The sequence below is a fragment of the Artibeus jamaicensis genome, unplaced genomic scaffold, assembly GCF_021234435.1.
Source record: "Artibeus jamaicensis isolate MK-2021 breed Jamaican fruit bat unplaced genomic scaffold, CSHL_Jam_final scaffold_1283, whole genome shotgun sequence".
NCBI classification, from domain to species: Eukaryota; Metazoa; Chordata; class Mammalia; order Chiroptera; family Phyllostomidae; genus Artibeus; species Artibeus jamaicensis.
This window is the reverse complement of record NW_026522028.1, coordinates 4,482,501-4,506,242: the sequence shown is the minus strand read 5'-3', so window position 1 is coordinate 4,506,242 and position 23,742 is coordinate 4,482,501. Positions and strand designations below refer to the sequence as shown.

The following is a 23,742-nucleotide window of genomic DNA, read 5'->3' as shown; positions in this document are numbered from 1 at the left end:
AAGGACCACTTGGTAAGGTATATGATTGTCTAAGCACCATGCTGCATACCTGGAGGTGATACAAAGTAATACTGAAAATGAGCTGTAATTGGAAAAATAATTTAAAAGAAGATAGAATGGATCTGGTGTATGCTAGCAATGCCCAAAATGTCACTGCAGTCAAGCGCAACTTTCATATATATATTTGTTATTCACCTGGAAAAATTTCATGACTGTCTTCTGATGGCTCTGAGCCTGGAGGCCTGGATGGAATATTTCGGGCTATTATACGAATGTGGTTAGATCATGACCAACATGGCTTCTCCACAAAGTTCCTGTTAGCTCAGCTGACCCGGGCAGCCTCACTTCACCAGCACTTGCCCCGGGGCAACTCCTGATGCTGGTGTGAGATGTGGACTCCATCTCCAGGTGGCTGCCATCCCAAGGGCAAAGACCTAGACGTCGGACAAATGCTCCAAGTGATACCGAGCAGCCGGCTTACAGATGGGCTAATTACTTAAATTCACATTGCAACAACCAGCCACATTTGGCTGTACTTTGCGAGCCCAAACACTTCAAATGAATGGCTGTAACATCATATGGGAATAAAATTCAAGAGGAGGAAGGAGGACCTTCCCCACAAGAATAAAAGTCATGTATTTAGGGTTTTGGTGTGAAGTGGTGTGGCATGGTGTACACACACACACACACACACACACACACACATTCTTCTTCTGAGGATGTGAGCTTGCAAAGCTTCCTGATTTTAACCTGAAATCTCTACAGGGATCTCAGTTTTCTGGAAAGTGGCACAAGAACTAAGAATGAAGAAATGGCCCTGGCTGGTGTGGCTCAACGGATTGAGTGCCGGACTGTGAACCAAAGGGTCACTGGTTCAATTCCCAGTCAAGGCACACGCCTGGATTGCAGTCCAGGTCCCTAGCAGGGGATGCACAAGAGGCAACTGCACATGGATGCTTCTCTCCCTCTCTTTCTCCTTCCCTTCCCCCCCCCATCTGAAAATAAATAAAACAAATCTTAAAGAAAAAAAGAATGGAGTCATGAACCATTTTAGTAATGCTGGGCAGCATGTTGTAAAGGCAAGAAAACTTTCTATTTTAGGTGAAAAAAGCAAAAAGCCCAAATTGGGGCAGGGGATAGCATACTCCCTGGATATCTAGATAATACCTCCTTGGTGCCTTCTCAGAGAAGGCTGTCAAAACTGGCTGGCATCCAGGAAACCTTTTTGAAAGTCCCTACACATACTCCTTTCCCTGCGGCATTGCACACAGAAAAATGGGATATGCACCAAAGACAATTCTGTAGCAGTTTCCATAGTTTAAAGTCAGACATGAGATCTTTTATAGCTTTTTCCTATTTTAGTTTGTCTAGAAATAAGTGATCTTTACAGTTTCTGACCCTCTAAAAATGAAACCATAGTCCCTGTAGTTGCTATGGTGATAAAAAAAAAACCCTAGGATCACTATAGAATATAATATTTCCATTTCTGCCCCTGAAGAGTTCCTTATCTTACCTGAAAATATGATGGGAAGATGATGAAGTGCCAACTGTTAGTTCACTTCATTTCTAATTTTGACATGCCCAATGAATTGACTTCCCAAATACCCCTTCCTTTCTGTAAGATGTCTACTTGTTAACCACACATCCTGCAAGAGGAAATTTAATTTCTGAAAGGCATTTGTACATGGGTTTATAGAATCTGAGTCCTTAACATTACCAAATAGCATCCTTGCAACTCTGATTCACAAAATCAAAAAAATTGAATAAGGCCCTTCTTTACACACTGTTAACAAAGAAAGACTAGATAGTGAAGTAACTCTCACAACTGAAAGATGAAGGCTGGATTCGTAAAATAAAGACAAACAGGAGACCATGAACTATGATGTTTTCATTCACAGTTCTAGTTGAAAAGCTTGCTGTTCAAATAAGAACTCATGGATAACACAGGCAAAAATGTGGGCCTCACCTTTGAGATAAATACTATTTGGAAACACGGGTCTCCCTTTAAGAAGAGAATGTTTTTAAAGGGATTCATGCAACAAATAATACAAAACTAAAAGTGGTTTGTTTACTCAAAGCTTGTGTAGTAAGTGCCTTCAATGGGCTAAAAAGAGAAACTAGATACTAAAGACAATTTATCTAGGAAAGCAAACAAGGGGCCAATTTGCCAACTAATCATGTTGACATAAGGGTCTTAAGTAGCTCTCAATTGAACTATGCTATGTTCTCTATCATAACAGATAGATTTCTGAGGTTTAGGTTTTTCCCTATTTAATGTAAAGTGACAACCACTTCCTGGATGCCAGAATGTTTCATTACAGACCATGCCTTTACCCACCTGAGTGGTAAACCCATTTGTACAAATGTCAAATTAGATATGGTAGAAATTGTACAGCACTGGCGTATACAGAGCAGGGATAGTGATATCTCAGACAAACGGAACTTACTGTTAATTACTTCTGATAAAAATAAACTGAAAGGAGAACTTCTTGAATTTGAACGCCATTTCTTACCTTCAGCTAAGTTCTCTGTTACAAAAAGCCCCGGTGTTATTTCTGTTGTACCCTCTCTGTAGTCACGAAAATAAATGGGGATCTCACAACAAGAAAACATAAAATTCGATTCAGCGGTTGCTAGCAATTCACACAATTTAAAAGAATCTGGATGTCTACCATTTGCAGGCATCTTTAGTTCTGTTTCATACCAAAGAAGCAAGGTTGAGTGCACTTTTGTGAGTTTAAAACTTACCATGGTAGGATTTTAAATAATATGTTGACTGTAGGATATGAATTAGATCATTAATCTGAACTTGAATCTTCTACCTTAAGGTTTGCAATAAAATATTCAAAAATTATTTACAAAATATCGACTTCACATTTTGCCAATGCTCCCTTAGCAAAAATGTCTCAGTGGGGAAAAAAGAACTATCTTAAAATTCAAACAAGATAGTCTCAAAGACATAAAAAACAGAAGCGAAAATCTAAGATGATGTGAAATTGATTGCTTAGTGGATTTCCCCCTAAAAGTGACTTCCATATTTCACCGAGACTCTGGTTTGAAATAGATTGAATTTCATTAAAAAAAAAAAACACGAAAAACAAAACTGTAACATTGCTTTCTAGTGATTCCTCAGTTTTCATTCCTCAAAATGACTCATGTGAGCAGATGGCTCTAACCACCTGTAAATCACTTCCTTTTTTTCTACCGTATTTACTTCCTGAAGGAAATTTCTACCTGTGGCTTCATGAACAGCTTCTTCACTGAATCTTCTCCCCGCTCTGCAGCATTCGGTACCGTTCGGCATAGCCGTGCCTCCCTAATCTTACCTAGTTCTACTCTGTCTCGGGTTTCTCCTTCTCTGTCTTCATGACCTCAACAAGTATCTGTTGAGAACCTACCATGCGCCGAACACCTTCTATGAACTTGGAATATGATAATGAGCCAGAAAGACAAAGTCACCCTAGTTTTCTTAGCCCACAAAGACGTTGCTGTGGCCTTTAAGTAGACTTAGTCATGAAATGTTTCCATCTCTACAACTGCTGACTGGCCCCTCTCTTGGGCACTATCGGCAAGGAATCTATAATAGTATCTTGACATCTTGCTTATTCTGTTTGCCGCCTCCATCAATAAGATACATTTGGGACAAGGTGATATTTAGGTCATGGAGCAGCTAAGGTTGCCTACAGAGGTGGGGTTAGAGGAAAGAGGGCTGGGAAAGGGACATCAGAAAAGACCCATAGTTTGTGACCAAATGTGGAAGAAGAGCCAAGAGATTATGCCTGGTGATTCCCAAATTTCTATCTCTAATTGAGATTCTTTCCTGACCTATGATATATATCAACTGTCTTTGATGTCTACTTGAATGCCCCATAAGCACCTTAAACTTAACATGTCAAAACTAAACTGACACAAACCTTACAACCCTAACCTGGTCTTTCTGCAGTTTTCCACATTGTATAGTTAATGGCAGCTCCATCCTTCCAGCTGGTCACATTAAAATCTTTAGTGTTATCCTTGGATCTTCTCTCTACCAACACACATGTAATTGGTCACAAAATGCTATGGGCTCCACCTTTAGAATTATTCAGAATTTTTAAAATTATTTTTATTTTTTATAGATTCTTTCTTTATTTTTTAGAGAGAAGGTAAGGGAGGGAGAAAGAGAGGGAGAAAAACATTAATGTGTGGTTGCCTCTGTCACATGCCCCTTACTAAGTAAGGACCTGGCCTGCAACCCAGGCATGAGACCTGACTGGGAATCGAACCAGTGAGTCTTCAGTTTGCAGGCCAGTGCTCAGTCCACTAAGCCACACCAGCCAGGGGCAGAATTACCCAGAATTTGACGTCACCACTTCTCTGATTCAAACCATCATCTTCAGCTTGGGTAATTGGAAATACACGTTTAGTAATAGTGCTTTCTTCATAGGGGAGTTGTGATCACCAGGCGTTACTACCAGTAACAAATTTGGAACATGTCCTGGCACATGATAAATAAGCCGTAGCTATTAGTGTTGTCCAAATTCCAATTATACTCAAAGCACAAATACCCAAGGACTTTCTCCTTTATAAAATTACCCTCTATTTCTGCTTTCTGCATTGCCTTCTCCTCTTTGTGAATTCAGTTACGCTCACGTCTTATGCTATGTATTTTGGCTCTGTCTTTCCTACCTGCACTACTTTTGAACTTGTTTGTATAACTATGAAACGTGTCCTCAGTTAATATTACAAATTACCAGAGTGGAAGGATCACGTCTTGTATTTCTTTTAGAGTGTTGAGCACAGCATTAATAAGTATTTGTTGATTTGAAGTGGAAAATTAAGTTGAATCTCTGAATCTTAACTTGCTTATGCAAATCTATGTGCACGAAATCATTGAACCTTACTGGTACATTTTTCTTGATCCACTGAGATAATCCTTCAGGTCCCCATGGGTGTTGGGAGCTATTCAGCTACTTTCCCATTTACTCTAATTTACTGGTCATTTAACTGTTAGAGTAAAGAGTGGAATAACAGTCCCCCTGCATTTCCGGGCTAGGTTTCTCCATGATTTCCTCCTCTGTGATTTCCTCTCAGTACCTCCGATACCTACCAATAGACAAAGTCCTTCATTCAGAGGCACCATATTTTGCCATGTATAATGCGTGCCCATGTTTCTGTGTGCATTACACACAGGATTATTATGCCCATTCTTACACCCATGGTATATAATCATTATACCCATGTACAATGTACATCCTTATGTTTACCTCAAAAATCTGGGCAAAAGAAGTGTGCATTATACACGGCAAAATATGGTCTATCTGTTCACCTTGCCTAAATGGTGAACAGATACAAGAACATCAACAAGAACAATAACAACAAAAAAACACCAAACAAAGCAAAGCTGCACTCCACTACTCCCAGTGTTCCTCCAAAACAGTTCTAGTCCATCAGCACTGACTAAACTGAAAATGACTTTACAAGGCAGTTGGTGAGAGTTACACTTTGAGTTGAGTTGTGCGCAATGTCTAAATCATTTTGCAGGAAATCTTGATAGAAAAATTGGCTCTTGCACACAGTAACAGAGTCGTGTCAAAGCAAATGCTTTTCTGTTCATTAAAAATTAGACATACGACATTCAATGCTTCCAAGTTTTTTAGAACTAGGACATACTTGTAAGTCTTATGCAACTGAGCAGAGGATGGGCAAGTAGGTTTTATGGGGAAAATAGGGGGAAACCTAAAAATCTGATTAGTGCTAAGGAATTAAAATGAAAATGTGGGCAGGATAGTTGTTTTTTTTCTTAGTTTCACTGGAAAGTCCTTTTTCTATTAAAATATGCAATCATGAGCCCCGTATTATTCTGATAAAGACTGAAAATCTATTATGAGTGATCAAGCAAGTTCATAAACAACTACTCTACAAGACAGAGTACAATTCAATCTATGCAAATTAATACAGATGACAGTACACAGTTTTGGAAAAATGGGGAACATATTTGGTCATATTTTCCCATTTTAGAAATGATTACTGCTGTTGACATTGGGAGAGCATGTTTTCCATCATGTGTTTTACCTGAGGGATAGAAAAGCAGAACAACTGCTTCATATAATTGTTCTAAACCTAAATGCATGAATTTAAGAAAAACAAAACAAAAACCATGATATAGGTGTCAAACTCATTTTCACCGGGGTCCCCATCAGCCTTGCAGTTGCCTTCAAAGAGCTGAATGTAACTTTAGGACTGTACACATATAACTGCTCCTTAACTAGGGGCCAGGAGCTCAGTGCTGCCATCAGGTAGAAACAAGGTGCCTGGTCAGATAAAACCAGGTAGAGGGCTGGCTTCAGCCCTCGGGCCTTGTGTTTGCCACCTGTGATACAGGAGTAAGACCCTGACACTCTACCTCATTTCCTCACTTTTTTGGAAGTCCCATGGATTTCCTTCATGATGAGAGCATCCTTTAATCTTTTGCTAAGGGCCGTGGCTGATGTGGTTCAGTGGAATGAGTGCTGGCCTGAGAACCAAAGGGTTGCTGGTTCAATTCCCAGTCAGGGCACATGCCTGTGTTGAGGGCCAGGTCCTCAGTTGGGGGCATGTGACAGAGGCAACCACACATTGATGTTTCTCTCCCTCTCTCCCTCCCTTCCCCTCTCTACAAATAAATAAATAAAATCTAAAAAAAAGATGTTTTGCCTAAGGTTTGGCAAATTAAATTTGGGAATCGGCAGTAGTTGGGGTCAATTCATTATATGTGATTTACAATACAAAGTTCTAGATTTTTTCCTCAAATATTTAATGATATGCATTGGGACTCAGAAATAAGCAGACTTGAATAAAAATCACTGTATTATATTGAACTATATGCAACTACCAATATTTGAACATTTTGACCTACATAATAGGAACTCATTATGTTCAACTGAATGTTATTATAGTATTAACATGTCCATTAATTAACCAATTTAAGCAGAAAAATGAATACAGACTGGCTTTTCTAAATGTCAAAAGAAACACAGCAAAACAAATAACCAAAACAAATCTCAAACTATGTGGAAAAAAAGAAAAAAAACATTACTGATTAAACCATTCTTCACTTAGAGCTTCAGTGCTTTTAAATATTTTAAGACACAGTTCTAAACTTAGAACACAGAATTTTAAATACTGAAACAGAACTAGAAAACATGTAATTCAACATATCTCATTTAAAACCAAACTCTAAACAACAACAACAAAACCAAACAGATAAACTAGAAAAGAGTATCTTATTCTTGGTAAAAGCTGCAGAGCATGGAACCTTGAAACAATTCAGAGTTTGCATTCCTGTACCTGAAAGAAATATTCAAAAGTGACCTATTTATTTAGGACTTAAAATCAATAGGAGAACAGAAAATTTTACCCTGAGTAAGTAACATGGAGCTTTGGAAATAGAGTAAAGGAATATAATTGAAAATATATAAGATTCTTTCCAACAGATGTTTTTGTGAAGAGCAAACTTTTTTTTAAGCTGGTGTGCATTGTCTTTTTTTACTTTAAACTTTTCTTTTTACCTTTAGGCTATTTGCTAAATCTGGAAATAGCTTTACATATATTTTATGCTATTGTTAACTTTTTAGTTTAAATTTTGTACGTACCCATATGCAATTTTATGAGGTTTGCCACATTCTTAAAGGCAATTTGTTTTCAGGCTTATTTGCATGGACATTTAATTAACCATAATTTTTGAGATGTTGAATATTTTATGCAGAAATGTGAGTTTTAAAAATCTTAAAATTTATATAATCCCATGTAATTTCAGTCTCCACAGTAGTACACTGAGTAGGTGGGCTCAAGTATTATCACTGATCTAATTTCAAAGTTATATAAAACTGGAACTTGGTCACTTTATGTGACTTGACAAAGAACACAAATTCTAAAGGTCAGATTCAGCATCTAAATCAAAGTCTTTTAGGTTCAAATCCCGTGCTTTGCCAACCTCTCTAGCCTTCTACTTGTCATAACCACAAATGCAAGCTCAGTCACTGGGAAAGATATCACTAATATTTTCATTATATGTGGGTTTCCTGCCATACATTTTCATAGATGACTGGTTGAAAAGTCAGTATACACAAACCTTAGACCACATGTCACTGTGCTGGGGTCTGTGTGTAAATTGTTAGAATTCATGCATCGGAATGATTTCACTCAATATAATGTAAAAAGAGGCTATTTTGGTTTCTCTTTGTCAGCTTTGGGACTGACAGAAGATTAACACGACTGTGTTCTCTTTGACTGCAGAGTCTGCATGTGGACTTAGTGGACTGCCATTCAGTCATTTAACTGATGTACACAGGGTACCTACTCAGTGTTAGGTACTGTTCTAGGAGTTGTAGATATAGCAGTGAACAAGGCAGACACGATACTGTTTTTGTCTTCCTACTGATCCTAGGTATGATGGACACTGGTCTCCACAGAGGACAGGTCAGAAGGAGTAGAAGACTCATTTACAAACTGCTGCAAATGGGGAAATTGTATCTTCTGCTGCTGCTGACTGAGCATCACCATTTTAACAAATGTAGCACTACGGTGAAATGGCCATGCACACACTTAAATGCATGTGCATGCATTTTGCAGACAACCCTGCAGTATTGCTTTCTCATTTGGGACTTGAAGGAGTTCTAGCTAACAAAAAGGCCTTGAGACCCATTGTAACTTGGTTAACAGAAAGGCACACCACTTTCATTTCTAGGAAAAGAGAATTATAGCAGCCTATTAGTAGCTGCTGTGACAGCAGCCATTGGGGAGTAGCTCTATCTTAACATCGACAATGCGAAGTTGGACTTCCAAAGACTGAAACTTTAGGTCATTGTCACACTCTGGAATTTGTCTTTATCTGACAGATGAAGGCAACACCCTATAAAAATCTAATTCTCATCCTCTTTATGCCCCATCCGCCTCCCAGGCAGTACATTAATGACAGATCGAATTGGGGAGAGGGTTCAATCAAAAGGCATTAAAGAACTTATTAATTAGATTTTTCTGAGCTTCTAAAGAAGTTTTTAAAGTTATTTTTAGTGGCTCTCTGGTAACTTGCCCTTTAGATTTTTTCTTCATGGCTTAGGGTCCACAAGTGAAAAATACTCCCTAAACACAACTATTTATTTTGGTCGAAACATTCTCCATGGGAGGATGTGTTGTCTTTAAATAAAGAACATCCGTAATTATATGCCACAGATCAAAAATAATGACATCATCACTGGTCAAAGAAAGGCTTGACTAGTTCATGGAGAGGAGAGCTGCCCCGCAAACGTCATCGTGACCGCAAAATTTCTACAGGTCTCCTGTGTTGTAAGTGTTACTGGGCACCTTTCTGACTCCCAGAATTTATAGAATGGGGATTATCAAAATGGTCTGGCTGGGAGAATGAAAGGGGTAGTAAGGAGATCTTTTTAAAGTACATTTTGGCAGAGATGGGAGTAAACTGCAGTATGGGACTCAGAGTAGGTAGGACAACTGCTGGGCCTGATAAGACGACGGCAGAGAGAAACAATGAGTAATTTCCTATGAAACAGAGACATAGATTAAATACAAAGGAAGACTGTACCAAAGCTCATATCAATATGAACTGGGCATGACTATAATGCAGTAAATATCTATAATCTCTTCACTATAAAAGAAATGAAAAATGAAGCACTACAGAAGTGAATTAAGTAGGATTTGAATTTCAGTGAACAGATTAAGATTTATAAAGTAATTCACACGTGTAAATAGCAAATTAAACAAATAAATCCCCAAATCATAAAAACAGTTGAAGAAAGGAATTACATTTATAACTGAATAAATGTGTTGGTTGAGAATTCTGAATGCTTCCTCAGAGAAATCACTAAATGATTACATTATTCAGAATGTTCTATATAATCCAAAAGATCACTTCTTACATTATGATAATACATTACTAACATTCCTATTTTTCTGTGCACCAAACTCTTCTATGACAAAATTTATGTGAAATTTAAAAGGCATTTGTAATCAAAATCTGCTTTGACATTTCATGTGATCCATAATTATTTAATTTAGAATAATTGCAATATCCCTTTGTAGAGATATTAAATTGGTGAAAAATCTAAGCCTTTATCTTACATGCCCCTGTATTACAATGTGTCCAGAGAGTTACTGTTTTATTTTTCTTCAGATTTGTACATATAGCACCTTCTTCCATTACCTTATTCCCCTAATATCAGACTGGTAAAACAATCGGTTTGCACATGGCCTTAGTCTTGTCCCCACTTGTGTGATCAGTGTTATGAAACATGTGATTCAATGCAATGAAATGCATTCTAAAGGAGAGAGACTTTGATCATGGTGATAACGCCACCAAGGCCAGTGCTTCACCACTTTTAAGGCAAGACTGGAGTATGGAAGGCACAAAATATCAATGAAAATAAATCTCACATCCCTCAAGGGACCCTCTGCCAAATTCACAGGACACCCCAACATTCCAACCCCTAAATCTGCTAAGAATGGGTCTTTACAAAGCCACGCTCAAGTTGCTGGTTGAATAAACAAAGAAAGCTGCTAGCTGCACTTTCAAAGCATTTCCAGAATTGCAAACCCTCTCTTTACCACCCCATTCCACGCCACCCATATCTCTCTTCCAGTTGTGCTTGTTTTGCCCTTGATCCGCCACTATTCTCCTTGCAACCAGTGCATAAATCAGATTGTGGCACTCATGTCCTCTTAAAACCTATGATGGCTCCTATCTCACTCCAAGTGAAAGGTAGTCTCTACAATGGTCCCCCAGGTCCTCCACAATCCGGACCTCCAAAGCCCCTTTGGACTCATGCCCTACCACCCTCTCCAGCTCGCTGTGCTCCAGCCACCATGGATTTTCTGCTGTCCACTGATCAAGTTCGGCATGCTCCAGACACAGGTGCCTTCGCACTGAGTATTTATGATGCCCAGACAGCAAGGCTGACTCCCCTTCTTGCAACCTTTGCTCCAATGTCTTTGCACACTATTCACAGTCATGCTCACAACCCCTGACATCCCAAGGACCCCTGCCTTGCAGTAGTCCTATTCACCCTTATGCTGCTCTGTGCAGTCTGGTTTTCATCAAGTGTTTTATCTTTTTTTTTTTAAATAAAGACTTCGTTTATTTACTTTTAGAGAGGGGAAGAGAGGGAGAAAGTGGGAAAGAAACATTCATGTGTGGCTGCCTCTCGCCTCCCCCCTCCTGGGAACCTGGCCTGCAACCCAGGCAGGTTCGATTATCAACTATGTAACTAATGTTATTAACTTTTTTATATAAACAATCACAATCAACTGCTTCCCAATGCCAATATTGGCTTTGATATAAGAATAAATATTACTTAGCCCCAGCTGGTGTGGCTTAGTGGATTGAGTGCCAGCCTATGAACCAAAGGGTCTCTGGTTCGATACCAAGTCACAGCACATACCTGGGTTGTGGGCCAGGTCCCCAGTAGGGGGTACAAGAGAGGCAACCACACACCGATGTTTCTCTCTCCCTCTCTCTCTCCCTCCTTTCCCCTCTCTCTAAAAACAAATAAATAAAAATCTTTTTTAAAAGAATAAATACTACTTAGGTATATGTTCCTCATTCATTACTAGTTGTGCCTGAGCTAGTTAGTGTACTAGCTATGGAATGCAGACTTCCATATGTGAATAGGTATTCATCTGCTTAGTCCTTGAAATGACTGGGGAGCTTCCCAATTCAATACATGTATGAAAATCACGTGTTGCGTTAATTATATTCTATCCAGAAAGGAATTATTTTAACTTATCACGCATTATTTGTGTTGTATTGTACTTGCCAGAAATATGCATGTTAAACAACAGCAATAGCTACTACAGGTCTATAATTTGATTCATGCAAATCTGTCAGGAATAAAATCAACCACAATTTCATTTCAAACCTTCCCAACCAGCAGCTGTACAATTTATGCATTCCTTTTCTATTTTTACTACAAGATAATGACAAAGATGAATGCCTTTAAGAGGAAATACATATTCATTGAAAGACTGAGATCAAAACTATCCCCCTTCAAAAAGCTTGCAAAGGTAGGAAGCCCATTTGCTTGCTGCAGGAGATGTGTTGGGAATGAGATGGAATCATGCCCCAAACTACATCTAATGAGGGCTCAATTATCCAGTTAAATTAAACCTGCAGTTGCTTTTCACAAACCACAGTAATCAATATCACCACAATTGGTGTCAGCTACAATATTATTAAATATATCTGGAAGACCAAGTGATTAACCATGAGTGTAGCCAGAGGCCCATCATTCTGAGTGTGCTGCGTTAAGATGTATGAAAACAAAGACACTCCATTGGCAACTGAATCAATTTAGGGCTCACTGCTCTCTTGACCCATATGTCCATGAACATGGAAAAGAATGAATATTAGCTCATTAGCCATGATTTACATGTTGAATGACAATGACGGACTCACACACTGTGCTGTCATGAGAAATCAGTTCCTGTGAATAATGACAGGAGTGCTGGCATGTCTCCTGTAACAATTGATAGGGTTTCTTTCCTCCAATGAACTCATCGGCCATTTGACTTTTACTTCAAAGAGAATAAGAAATAGCCAGATAATAAAATGGATGGAGCAGTTCCAGAGAGCTCTGCCTCTCTCGTTGTACTTCAGTGTGTAAGATTACAGTTTTAGTTGATATAATGTAAGATATAAAACTCAAGTCACTCCGATGGTGCAAGTCTGATCTCCAAAACAAACAAAGAGCTTTATCTATTTGTAGACTTATGCAGATAAATGTGTGATATGGCATGAGCTTTCAAAAAAGTCATTTAAAGTATAAAAACACTTTGGCTAATAGACGCTGCTGAGAGCAAACTTATCTTGTTTATAATTGTATGCTATTTGCATTAGAAAATACCAAGCTCTGGCTACACTGTAATATTTCATTTTGAGTGTAAAATGCATGATCACAAAAATTACCTTGAGACACGCATTAGTATGGACATTTCCCTGATGCTACATTCATTTATCTTCAGATACTTCCCTCTAAAACCCAAAGCCTATTTCCTTAGCACGTTTCGCCTTACTTTGGCATTCATAACTTGTAGTCGGTGCTTTGAGAAAAGGTGGATCTGGTTAGTGGCCTTTGCCTGGTACTTTTATTAAACAAAATATTTTTTTCGCTTTCTATTCAATTAGATTTCATATAATGTGGTCTTGATACTGACACTAATTTGAAATTGCATATGGAAATTTAAGCAGAAAATATAAACATAAAACAATATACAATAGATATACTCTAAAACCTTATCTAATTTCCCCTTGTACAAGAAAAGACAGGAAAGTAAGGTATCAGCTGGGAATAAACTGTTCAACTATCAAAGCTCATTTTTTCACGCGTTCCTTCTGCCTTGAATGAGTGAATATATGTCAAGCCATTATTTCTGTGTCATCCTTTGTTTTAGGAGGTCCCTCAACATGAAATACTAAGACATACCTCTTTGAATTTAGGTTTCTCTTTCCACCCCAGATTTCAAAAGCTAACCATCTGAAAAGAATTCCATCTGTTAAGTGAAAATGCCTTCACTTTGCACATTTAAGTCAATTGTGTTGGTACCACCGCCGATCGGTGTGATCACCTCATAAAATCTAAATGAAAGTGCTTTGCTTTTACCTTCAGAGACTCCTCTTGTTTAAAGAGATCTTCATAGTCTTTAGCACAGAGGTCAGGAGCATTAAGAAGTTGTTCCACTTCGAACAGAGCTTGAGAGACATGAGTGATCTCAGTCAGATAAGTAGAAGGCACATAAGAAATTTCCAAAGGCATGTCCTCAGTCATCACTTTCACCGACTCTTCACGGACCGTGTGCTGGTATAAATATACAAAAGGACAATTCTTTTAGCTTCGTAATAATGAAAAGACCTCTCTTGAGTTTACAAAGATTCCAGATTATAGCTGACAGAGGGCTGAAAGTGGATAAAAATGCACGATAAGTCTAGTAAAGGTTATTGTTTATAGACCCTCTCCTTCCAAAAGTGTTAGGACCTTTTATATTAAGAGATATATACACATTAGTACCATTAATATAAGAATGAAAGACCAAGAGCCTTAAGGTCATGAGAAGTGTAGTTTTACCCTGAGAAAAGGATCATTTTAAAAACTGGTTTATGAAATATAAATTTAAGATTCCTTAAAAAGTTGGTGTGGGGTAGGATGGGGGTGTCTACATCTCTGGTATTCAGTTCAAATGAACCTTTCCCCCTAATCTTTTTTAAAAAGATTTTATTTATTTATTTTTAGAGAAAGGGGAAGGGGGAGAAGAGAGGGAGAGAAACATCCATGTGTGACTGCCACTCACATGCCCCTACTGGGGACCTGGCCCTCAACCCAGGCATGTGCCCTGACTGGGAATCGAACCTGTGACCCTTTGGTTCACAGACCAGCACTCAATCCACTGAGCCACACCAGTCAGGGCTACCCCTCATCTTGATTGAGGTATTAAATACAAGAGGGGCAAAATGTTCTGGCTGGTATGTACTCTGCTGTTAAGCAACCCTCTCCTCCAAATCCTGGACATCAAGTGGTCTCTTTGATGCTAGATTCTTAGGAAGTTAAGCTGCTAATTTAGGTACTAGATGATTAGGACTGAGAGGGGAATTCATACTGTAATAAGAACTCCAGAAATCCGGAACACCAAGGGGGAGCAACAACCTCTCCTCCTGGTACCTGTACTTTCCTATCTGGCATTCAAGGGCTACATGTGACAGGCACTTGGAGCTCAGGGTCCCTTTGGACCTGGCCAATAGTACCTGTTTCCTTATTCCTTATAACAGCAAGAATGGATTCTATGAGACATGCAAATTCAAAAAGATGGCCTCTGCTCTCTTCTATCTGCAATGTGGGGGGGGGCAAAAGTAGGTTTACAGTGCTGAATATGTGAAACAGAGGCTATTCTTATATTATCATTTATTTATCATTGTATCCTCTTCCATAGGAACAGCTCTAAACCTACTTTTCCCCCACTCTGTATAAGCAGCAAAACTCTTGTCATTGAAATTAGTTTCCTAGTAACTTTGCTTTGAATGGACCCCCTGCCCCCTGCCTGTTGATGGGATCAGCTGAGGGGTTCGGTGGGTTCTGGTGGAGTTCTGGTGACAGGCATGCTAACACAGCTATTTATTACTGCCCGGCTTTTATGACAAGACTATCCTCACTCTGGCAGTAGTGTAATTAAATGGAGTGTAGGATCCCAGACTGAGGCCACACGAGATGAGTGCAATTATAAGCTGGTCCATTTATGCATTCTTTTTAATTTCTCACATCCAGGAGTACATTCTTGTACTCCATTCTTACATAATATAAAAATGACATAATTCTAATTTAGATGTCTCATCTACTTACAGCACTGCAAATTCAGAGCATTACACAAATTAGCCTAAATGATGTAATGATACCTTTTACAAAGTTCAGTTTAATGTGCATATCATAACCAAATACCTGACACATATTCCTTCATAATTAAATGAAATGATAATCTACATGCACTTCTAATTTTTCATTGAAAATAATATTAGACTTTGAGGCTGGAATTTGATGAGGATACTTCATAGACTTAGCCATAGATTTTTTAAATCCAAATTCTCAATTTTTTCATTTTGAATCAACATTTCACCAGTTAAAGAGAAAAAATAAACTAGCAGGCTATTTGAATTTGCCATTTTCAGTGACACATTCGGCCTAACAATAACCAGTAGAGGCAACAACACAAGTCGAGTAAATTTTACTGTGACTTTTGTACATCCCAACAGACTGCTGACTATTGTTCTTAATAAAAATTTCCAAGTTAATAAATTTGTCTTTCTTATTTGCATCAGTTGCTACAATTCCAGAGGGATGGTTCTACATTATTGGAAACAAGATATTTTCTCTATGATTTTTATTAAATGGTACAATTACCCTTCTTTGTAATTGAATGCATGTTATATATGTAAGTTGCTATAGAACAGTGGTTTTTGTTATTAGGGATGGAGTTTCTCTATTGTATGTATGTATGTAAGTATGGATGTATGTATACTGTGTGCATGTATTTTTGTTTAACCAAAAAGTTGTTTTGCAGTGACCCATATTTTCACAATATTAGGAAATCATCTGAGTCTCATTTTAAAAAATGACTGAGATTTTCAAAAGCTCTTGATATCCTGTCATCCTTTTCTCTTAAAAAGAAAATGACTCTGGGTTCTTTATATCTCCTCTCAGTGTCTCTCTTGACATGTAGTTTCCTAGATCTTCATTACCTACATTTGGGACACTCTCAGGTGTCTTAACTTCCTATTGGGGCCATATGTATAGTAAGTATGAATTACAAATAGCAAGCAACTTAATTGAGCCATTAAATGCGATCATGAAAATAGGCACAGAAATGCCAATTTGACTACTGCCTTGGATTTAATTCCCTAAAATATGACTTCAAACCCAAATCCGTAATTCTTCAGTGTTTGTGGGTGGTTTTTTATTTTGCATAAAGTTGAATGTAAAAATGGCGTTTATTTAAACAGTAATTAACTTTCACCATACAGGTTCGAAGATTCGAGGTCTTGTCTGAGAAAGAAGATGTAACATCAGCTTCAGGCCTAACCCAGGGCTCTAAGGGCCAGTGCCCACTGTACTCTGGCTCCTCATTTACTGACCCTTTCACTACCTGACAACATGTGTCTGTCATAGATTCTTTGATTACATATTGATTCATGTACTTCTTTTCCTCTGATGAAATATTCCTCAGCACCTTAAGAGAAAACACATTTTTTTTCTATATTTGAATGGAAATCTATTTTAGGAGAATGTTATGGCATCTATTTAAACGTGGAAATTTCCAAATAATTGGTCATTTTGTATCTGGTTCTAGGCACCAACTTTGCATTCCTTTTGCTTTAAAGATGAAGTCCTTATTGATCTGATTATAATAGCCTCCAAAGAATCATTAGCCACCATGCTGCAGCTAGGGCATGCTCTATTAATAAGCATAGTGTGATTATTTTGGAACACCATCATACATAAGTCTTAGAGCAGTTGCTATCACTCCACGGAAATAAGTGCACAAACTATGCTGCATCCTATTCACCTGATGCGCAGACGTGGCACGATGAAGTTCTCCAACTCGATCAGACATATTAAAAGTGTTACAGTTGCTAAAAGCAATCAAACAAATACAGAGGTATATTCTATCACTTTACAAAAGAGCTGAATGATTAAAAATTGCAACATTTGCAACCCTAAACTACTGGTAAATAAGCAATCTTCTCTCTGTTTGTTCTTGTGCAAAACAAATGTCATTAAATGTCTCTAATTCCTAAATGGCTTCTGGTTACAATTACCTGTGGGCACTGACTCAGATATATTTTCTAAGTTACATTCTAAGAGGTTAATATCACATGTTTAAAACATGTAATGAAGACAGATCTGGTGGAGGACTTCGTGTCTCCTGTCATTCTGACATATAATGCCCCATCATCATAGACAGGGAAAGTTAAGTGGTACCTATTACAGGAAAAAATCCTGTGAACTTTTATGGCAAAACAGAAATATCTCAAAATAACTCCTTGACAAAATTGAGAAAATGTCACGTCATTTTCTGGGAAAGCCAGTTTTATACATTTTGAATATTCTCATTTATCATAAAGTTCTCATTGATTTTATATACAAATGCATTATATTCAATAGATTTTTACATAGAGAGACAAACTAATTTTCCTATATAGGACACTACTAAAATTTTAATCAAGAGAGTCAGAGATTTGGAGATCTAGTTTACCATCTACTCTTTAAAATAAATCCTTCCTTTGACAGCCATGCAGCTCCATAATGAGTAAACTACATCCACTGAATGACTTTAATAGAAATTTCAGACAGTTACATAAAAATCAGTATAATTGGAAGTACCACATTCATATTCTCTTCTTTATACAAAATCCATGTAACTCATATTCAGATTTTTGCATTTTTCATTTGAATTTCATTAACTCTGCCTTGAATAATTATATCCTGAATTCTGATGTGTACAAATCCTGTCTAACCTTTTGAAAATCAACTTGCTTTTGTTAATGTTCTTCACCACCTTTTATCATTATAGATATTCATGCATCATTAGCAAGTAAGTGCTCTAGCCATACTAATTCATTTTATTTCTCTCTGTTCATAGTCCTTTCTAATGACATGTACCCAGAAGAATACACTCTCCTCATTTTCTGGGAATGAAAATCAAGAGATGTGGAAGAAAGTCCCAAAGAACCTGTTTTTATTAAGAAATGAAAAGCTCGAGCGATGTTGAAAATGGATCATTAGGGAACCAAACTATGATTTGCAACAGCTAAAGTTGAGTTAGAAACACTTTTGAGATTCCAAGCTATGGAAGCAAGCCTAGACATCAGTCATCAGGTTTTAAAAAAGAACTTTGGTTTCTCTGAAACTTGAGTGATCAGATTCTTTTTGTATATATGTATACAAAAAATACATATATATATATATATAGGTTACTTAAAATTGGTGTTTTGAGGGGCTACATGACTGTGTGAGATGAAGGCAATCCTGTTTTGAAATAAATGGTGCCTTACACCTACATTGTTAGAGCATCATGCTTTAAACAGCTTCCACCATGATTTAGGCAAGTCTTCTCTCTTCAATATAAGTTTCAAATGGGTGGTTACTGGTGCATTTATGAGTTATGAGGTCAAAGAAGCTGCAGATACAAAATGTGCCGGCTGCCACATTATTTTAATACATTCCTTTAAAATACCTATAGATCTAGTATAAATATGGTATATAGGAAATATGTCAATGCCTTGAAAGTCTAACTAATGAAAAATGGATGAAAATCTGGACAAAAGTGATACAGTGATAGAACCTTTTAAAATTCTGTTAATGTCAATCAAGTGAAAGATGTTCCAAACCTTCAAAATAAATCCAGATTATTTGTTAATGACTTGACATGAGCTATCCTATCTTTTAACTTTAGAAATCTTTTCAATCTGATTATCTTTTCTCAAAAGGACATTCTTAAATAGTATAGATTAAAAAAGATTTTATTTATTTATTCTTAGAGAGAGGAGCAGGGAAGGAGAGAGGGAGAGAAACATCAATGTGTGGTGGCCTCTCATGCGCCCCCTACTGGAGACCTGGCTCACAACTTAGGCATGTGCCCTGACTGGGAATCAAACAGGTGACCCTTTGATTTGCTGGTTGGTGGGCAATCCACTGAGCTACACCAGCCAGGGCAAATACTATAGATTTTTTAAAGTAATAGTACAATGGCATGCAAATCCTAAATGGAACTATAGGCTTTATGTGGGTTCTGATGGCTCATGAGTGACATAGAAATGGGAAAGAATTCAGTTTTCTTACAGAAGTAGAGCTAGTCACAAAAGTCATCAGAGAAAGACAATTAAGTTTCCTTCTAGAGATTACTACAGTGAGGACAGTTGACCTATTTTTATTTATTTGTCCTTGATCATTTCTAAAAATTTTAAGCCTAAAAGTCAAATTGAGTAAGCAAATTTGGCAGAAAAAAAAATACTGTGTTAACCCAAAGAGAGAAAAAAAGACTCAAATAATAAAGTATACAAAAGACAAGATTACGACACACGTGAGACAGGGATGGGCTCAGCCTTCCTGTTCACTGTTTGGACATTCCAAATGACAAGGCAGTACGGGAGCTGTGGCAGTACTAGGCCTCATGGGCTCTTAAGTAAGCCACCAGTCAAAAGACCTTGAACAATCAGCCTAATGAGTCCTAATGTATTGGCTGTGATCTTACATAGAGAAAATAGCAGTGGGATAGTGTTTGCTCTAGGTATGCCCCACTCCCACACTGAATCATCTAGAAAATGACCTATGTCAAGCTCTGAAACAAAAAAGGGCTCAACCTTTGAATGCCATTCATTGGTCAACGAACTGTATTAGCTTATAATCTGCCTTTTGCTTCAAAAGAATAAAACACAGGGAAGACATAAAATGATCAGAGTCAAAGACTGTAAGAACACCTCCCTTATAGACACATGATGCATTTTTGAAAATTAGAATCAATTCATGGAGCAGGACAGGCCGTCAGTGAAAGAGCTTTGCGGTGGAGCTGGATTTGCCAGTATTTAACTGTGGTCTCCTTCCAAGAGGCACGGGATGTATAGTGTCCTGTATAAAGATTCTGGCTGTACTGGCTCACTGAGCTGCCTCACATTCATTCTTCCCATCCACACCACCCCATCTACCCAACTCCTTAGGGCCAAGCTTGGTTGCCATCTAATTAAACTGATAAACTGAATCTCAATAACATGTTAATGGCTTATAGTGGGTTAGAGGGTTATCCTTCACAGGAAAACATCTGCATTTTAATAAGGATTTCTCAATGAATTCACATAAATTAGTGACAGGGTAGAATTCTCATCACTAAGGATGGTTAGGAAAGAAGCAAAAGGAAAGGGCTTTGGATCCCCTCAAAGTGAGCACCAGCACATAAGCACCGACACAGTCTACCTTGTAAGAAATCACCTGTCAAGTAACATGATGATTTAGTAAACAAGGTTATACACCCTAGCTACCTTACAATGCAAAATAAACACAGCGAAGACTCATGCATATACAGCACCTGGCATAGCGTAGGTTATCAAAAACATTTGTGGAATAAATTAATGGAAAAACTATCAGCTTAAAAGGATAATTTTAAAAATACATATTTGGCTAGAATTGCTGGGACCCACAGCAGCAATATAATTTCCATTTTGGAATTCCCAGAATCCAAGCACAATTCTTTGCTGCATTTCATAATGTAATGTTCATTGGTATAGACTTAAAAGGTATTTCTCATTTATTTAACTATGTCGTATTTTTCCAATTTAATGTGCATTAGCTGGATGCCATTACACATACGTATCTTTGCTCTTTAGTTGCCTCTCAGATGTTACTGTAACTCATTAGATGTGAATAAAGAAAGAAACAATTATTTGGGGCATTATTATGCACATCACTTTAGAAGATACTGATTTTAGCCTCTTCATGGAGGATGCCTGATAGCAAATTGAAACATCTGAGGAGACTTACACTCAAGCAGTCTTTAGAATCCATGCTGACTCTTGCCAAATTCTCCATGTAAAACTCTGAATGTCCATATCCAGTATATATATTTCTTGATAATACAATATCCCAATGTATCAGTTTGGGAATACACAGGAACTTTTTAACATGTTCACATGTGAACATGAACACATATATATATACATGCATACATTTAATTTAATGTGAACAAAAAGTTAACACGTGAAAAATATCTCAGAAAAATACTCAAACTGAAGCAGATATTTAGTTAAGGTTTAAGCAGTCAGCAACACGGCAGATATCTACTTTGTCTGTGATTTTGAAATGACCATTTTAACGCTTCCAATGCGTTCTGAATTGTTTTTGTTAAGCTCAAAAGTTTTCCTATTTCTTTGGCCTGGCAAATGAAACTATCTTTATTGAAATGCTCTTAATCTGAAGAGGCACTAGTAACCTTGAAATATCATAAAATGCTATTTACAAAACTATATAACTTAATTCCAAATAATATGATTTTGATAATTACCCCCAATTCTAGTCTCCTTTTAAATAGCCACAAGTGTTTGATATGCCTATAAGAAAAGGAAGTGACAAAATAGATATTTGGGAACTATTGGGAGATGGATATTAAACTACTAAAAGTAACATCTTGAGGAGCTTAGCGGGCATCTTCTAAGGGAAAGTATCTATTTTACAAAGTAAACATATGTATGCAAATGTTTATAACAATAGGACACATAAGTTTATACGTGCATATAGTTATACCCATATGCACACAGGGTGAAGATAAATAGCTAGGCATATGAAAAGCATCTGGTAGCAGTATGTTCTGATAAGAAAGCTAATGTGCTATACGCTATTATGGGTTAAACACTTACATTTAGTAGATGAGAGAACAATGATTTTTAACATAATTTTCTTTGCGAATAAACTGTTAAAATAATTCAATTATCTATGCTCCATATAAATTAAATCAAATAAATAGTAATAACCATAAATAATCTCTCTCTTGCTCATTCTCTCATTTGTCCTGTGCTAAATTGTTTCTCAAAGCCAAGTGTCCCTACATCCTTATAAAAAGGCCCCCTTTTTCTTCCTCTCTTCCAGCCCAGGGCGATTCTATTATTTCATGTTTTGGTCATTTATTCTTTTTCCTCTTCCTCTTGGTTGTTAATCTACTAGGGGCAGAAAAACAAAATAATGAAGTTTATTAGAACAACCTCTAAAATCAGGAGTGATTTTTTTTAACTCTCTAAAAAAGGACCTGACTAGTCCTCTCCTTAAGAACTTTCAGTGAACTTTGGGCTTCATGAACTTTATGAAGTCAATGCACATCATCTGGTGGCCCTTTGTTCCACTCCTTTTCTGATCCTTGGCCATGCTCCATGTAATTTATAATGATGTCCATGCAACCTCCAAATAAATGAGGTATAGCTCTGGGTACAGAAACTGTCGTGTTTAATGGTACTTTTCTAAAATTATATACTTTGGCAAGTTATAAATAAGTTTGTAAACATGAGTCAGTGGAAAAAACATATTTTCCTCTTATTGAAGGTTATGCTCAATTCTTAGGGTTTGGTAACTTTAAGGACACCTTGGTCTTTACAATCAAGATAATTTCTCCTGAAATAGCTTGTTCTCTGTCAATGTTCCAAAGAATAATTATTCTTGTATTTTCCCAGGGCAAGGATTCTAATATGAAATTGCACTGTTCTGACCAGTGAATTTTCAAGTTTTGAACCTAAGTAACCCTATTCACACAATTACGTCTACATTTGCCATATATCTTTAAAAAGGGAAATTAACTGAGGCCTTAATATATTTTTTTATTTCCCAAGCCTCTTTGTAAAAGCAGCTACAAAAGAAATAAAGTGTTTTGCCAAATGAAAATGACTTCATTAACTTTTCATCTCTCCAAACTTTTCAGGACAGTGATTGAATCAGCCTACTTTTTGTATCCAGAGCACTATTTTTTAAGATTGTAAGAAGGGGGGAAGCTAAACAACAAAACAAACAAGCAAGCAGAATAAAAACAAAGACACTGAAATAGAGAACAAGGGGACAGTGACCAGAGGGGAGAAGGAAGGGAAGTTAAGGGGAAAAAGGGGGAGGGATTTGGAGGAACAAATAGGAAGGACACAGGGACGAGAACTAAGGGGGTGGAAATGGGAGGGAGGTGGGGAGCACGGGGCGGGGTGGGCTGGGATGGGAGAAATAGACAAAAAACTGTACTTGAAAAATAACTAAATAAAATTTTAAAAGATTGTAAGAATTAAATAAAACCATGAATGTCAAAGCATCCTGTGAATCACAGAGCTAAGTGAAATATTTGGCATGGTTTTTTATGCGGGAAATGAAGAATACAAAGAAAGCACACACAGTAACGTAGATTTCCAGTCTGGCATCTTCCTGTTTTCAGTTTTCAATTTTGATAAAGCACAGGAACGGTAGTGCTTTTGTGTTAAATTACACTGTTTTGTTGTATTTTCTGGATTCCAAATAGCACTACCAAAGGATGCTATTATGGAGTCTCTATGTGTATGAAACAAACAAACAAAATAAAAAGGATTTAAATATGGAGGATGAACCTATCTATAAATAAGCAAACACTGTTTTGTTCCATTTATTACATATAAGTATACAGACTGAAAACACAGAACAAACTGATAGTTACTAGAGGGAAGAGGGTAGGGATAATGGTGGG

General features: G+C 37.3%; 1 protein-coding gene across 4 annotated transcripts in view; it reads right to left on the bottom strand.

Annotated features, from left to right (window-relative positions):
• The window catches only part of DMD (dystrophin), a 1,990,869-nt gene that overhangs the window by 1,128,053 nt on the left and 839,074 nt on the right, over positions 1 to 23,742 (bottom strand). For all 4 annotated transcript variants that reach the window (XM_053655812.1, XM_037127036.2, XM_053655810.1 and 1 more), the window contains one exon: positions 13,632 to 13,826. In XM_053655812.1, coding sequence (XP_053511787.1) covers positions 13,632 to 13,826 — 195 coding nt within the window. The remainder of the gene's footprint in view (positions 1 to 13,631; positions 13,827 to 23,742) is intronic.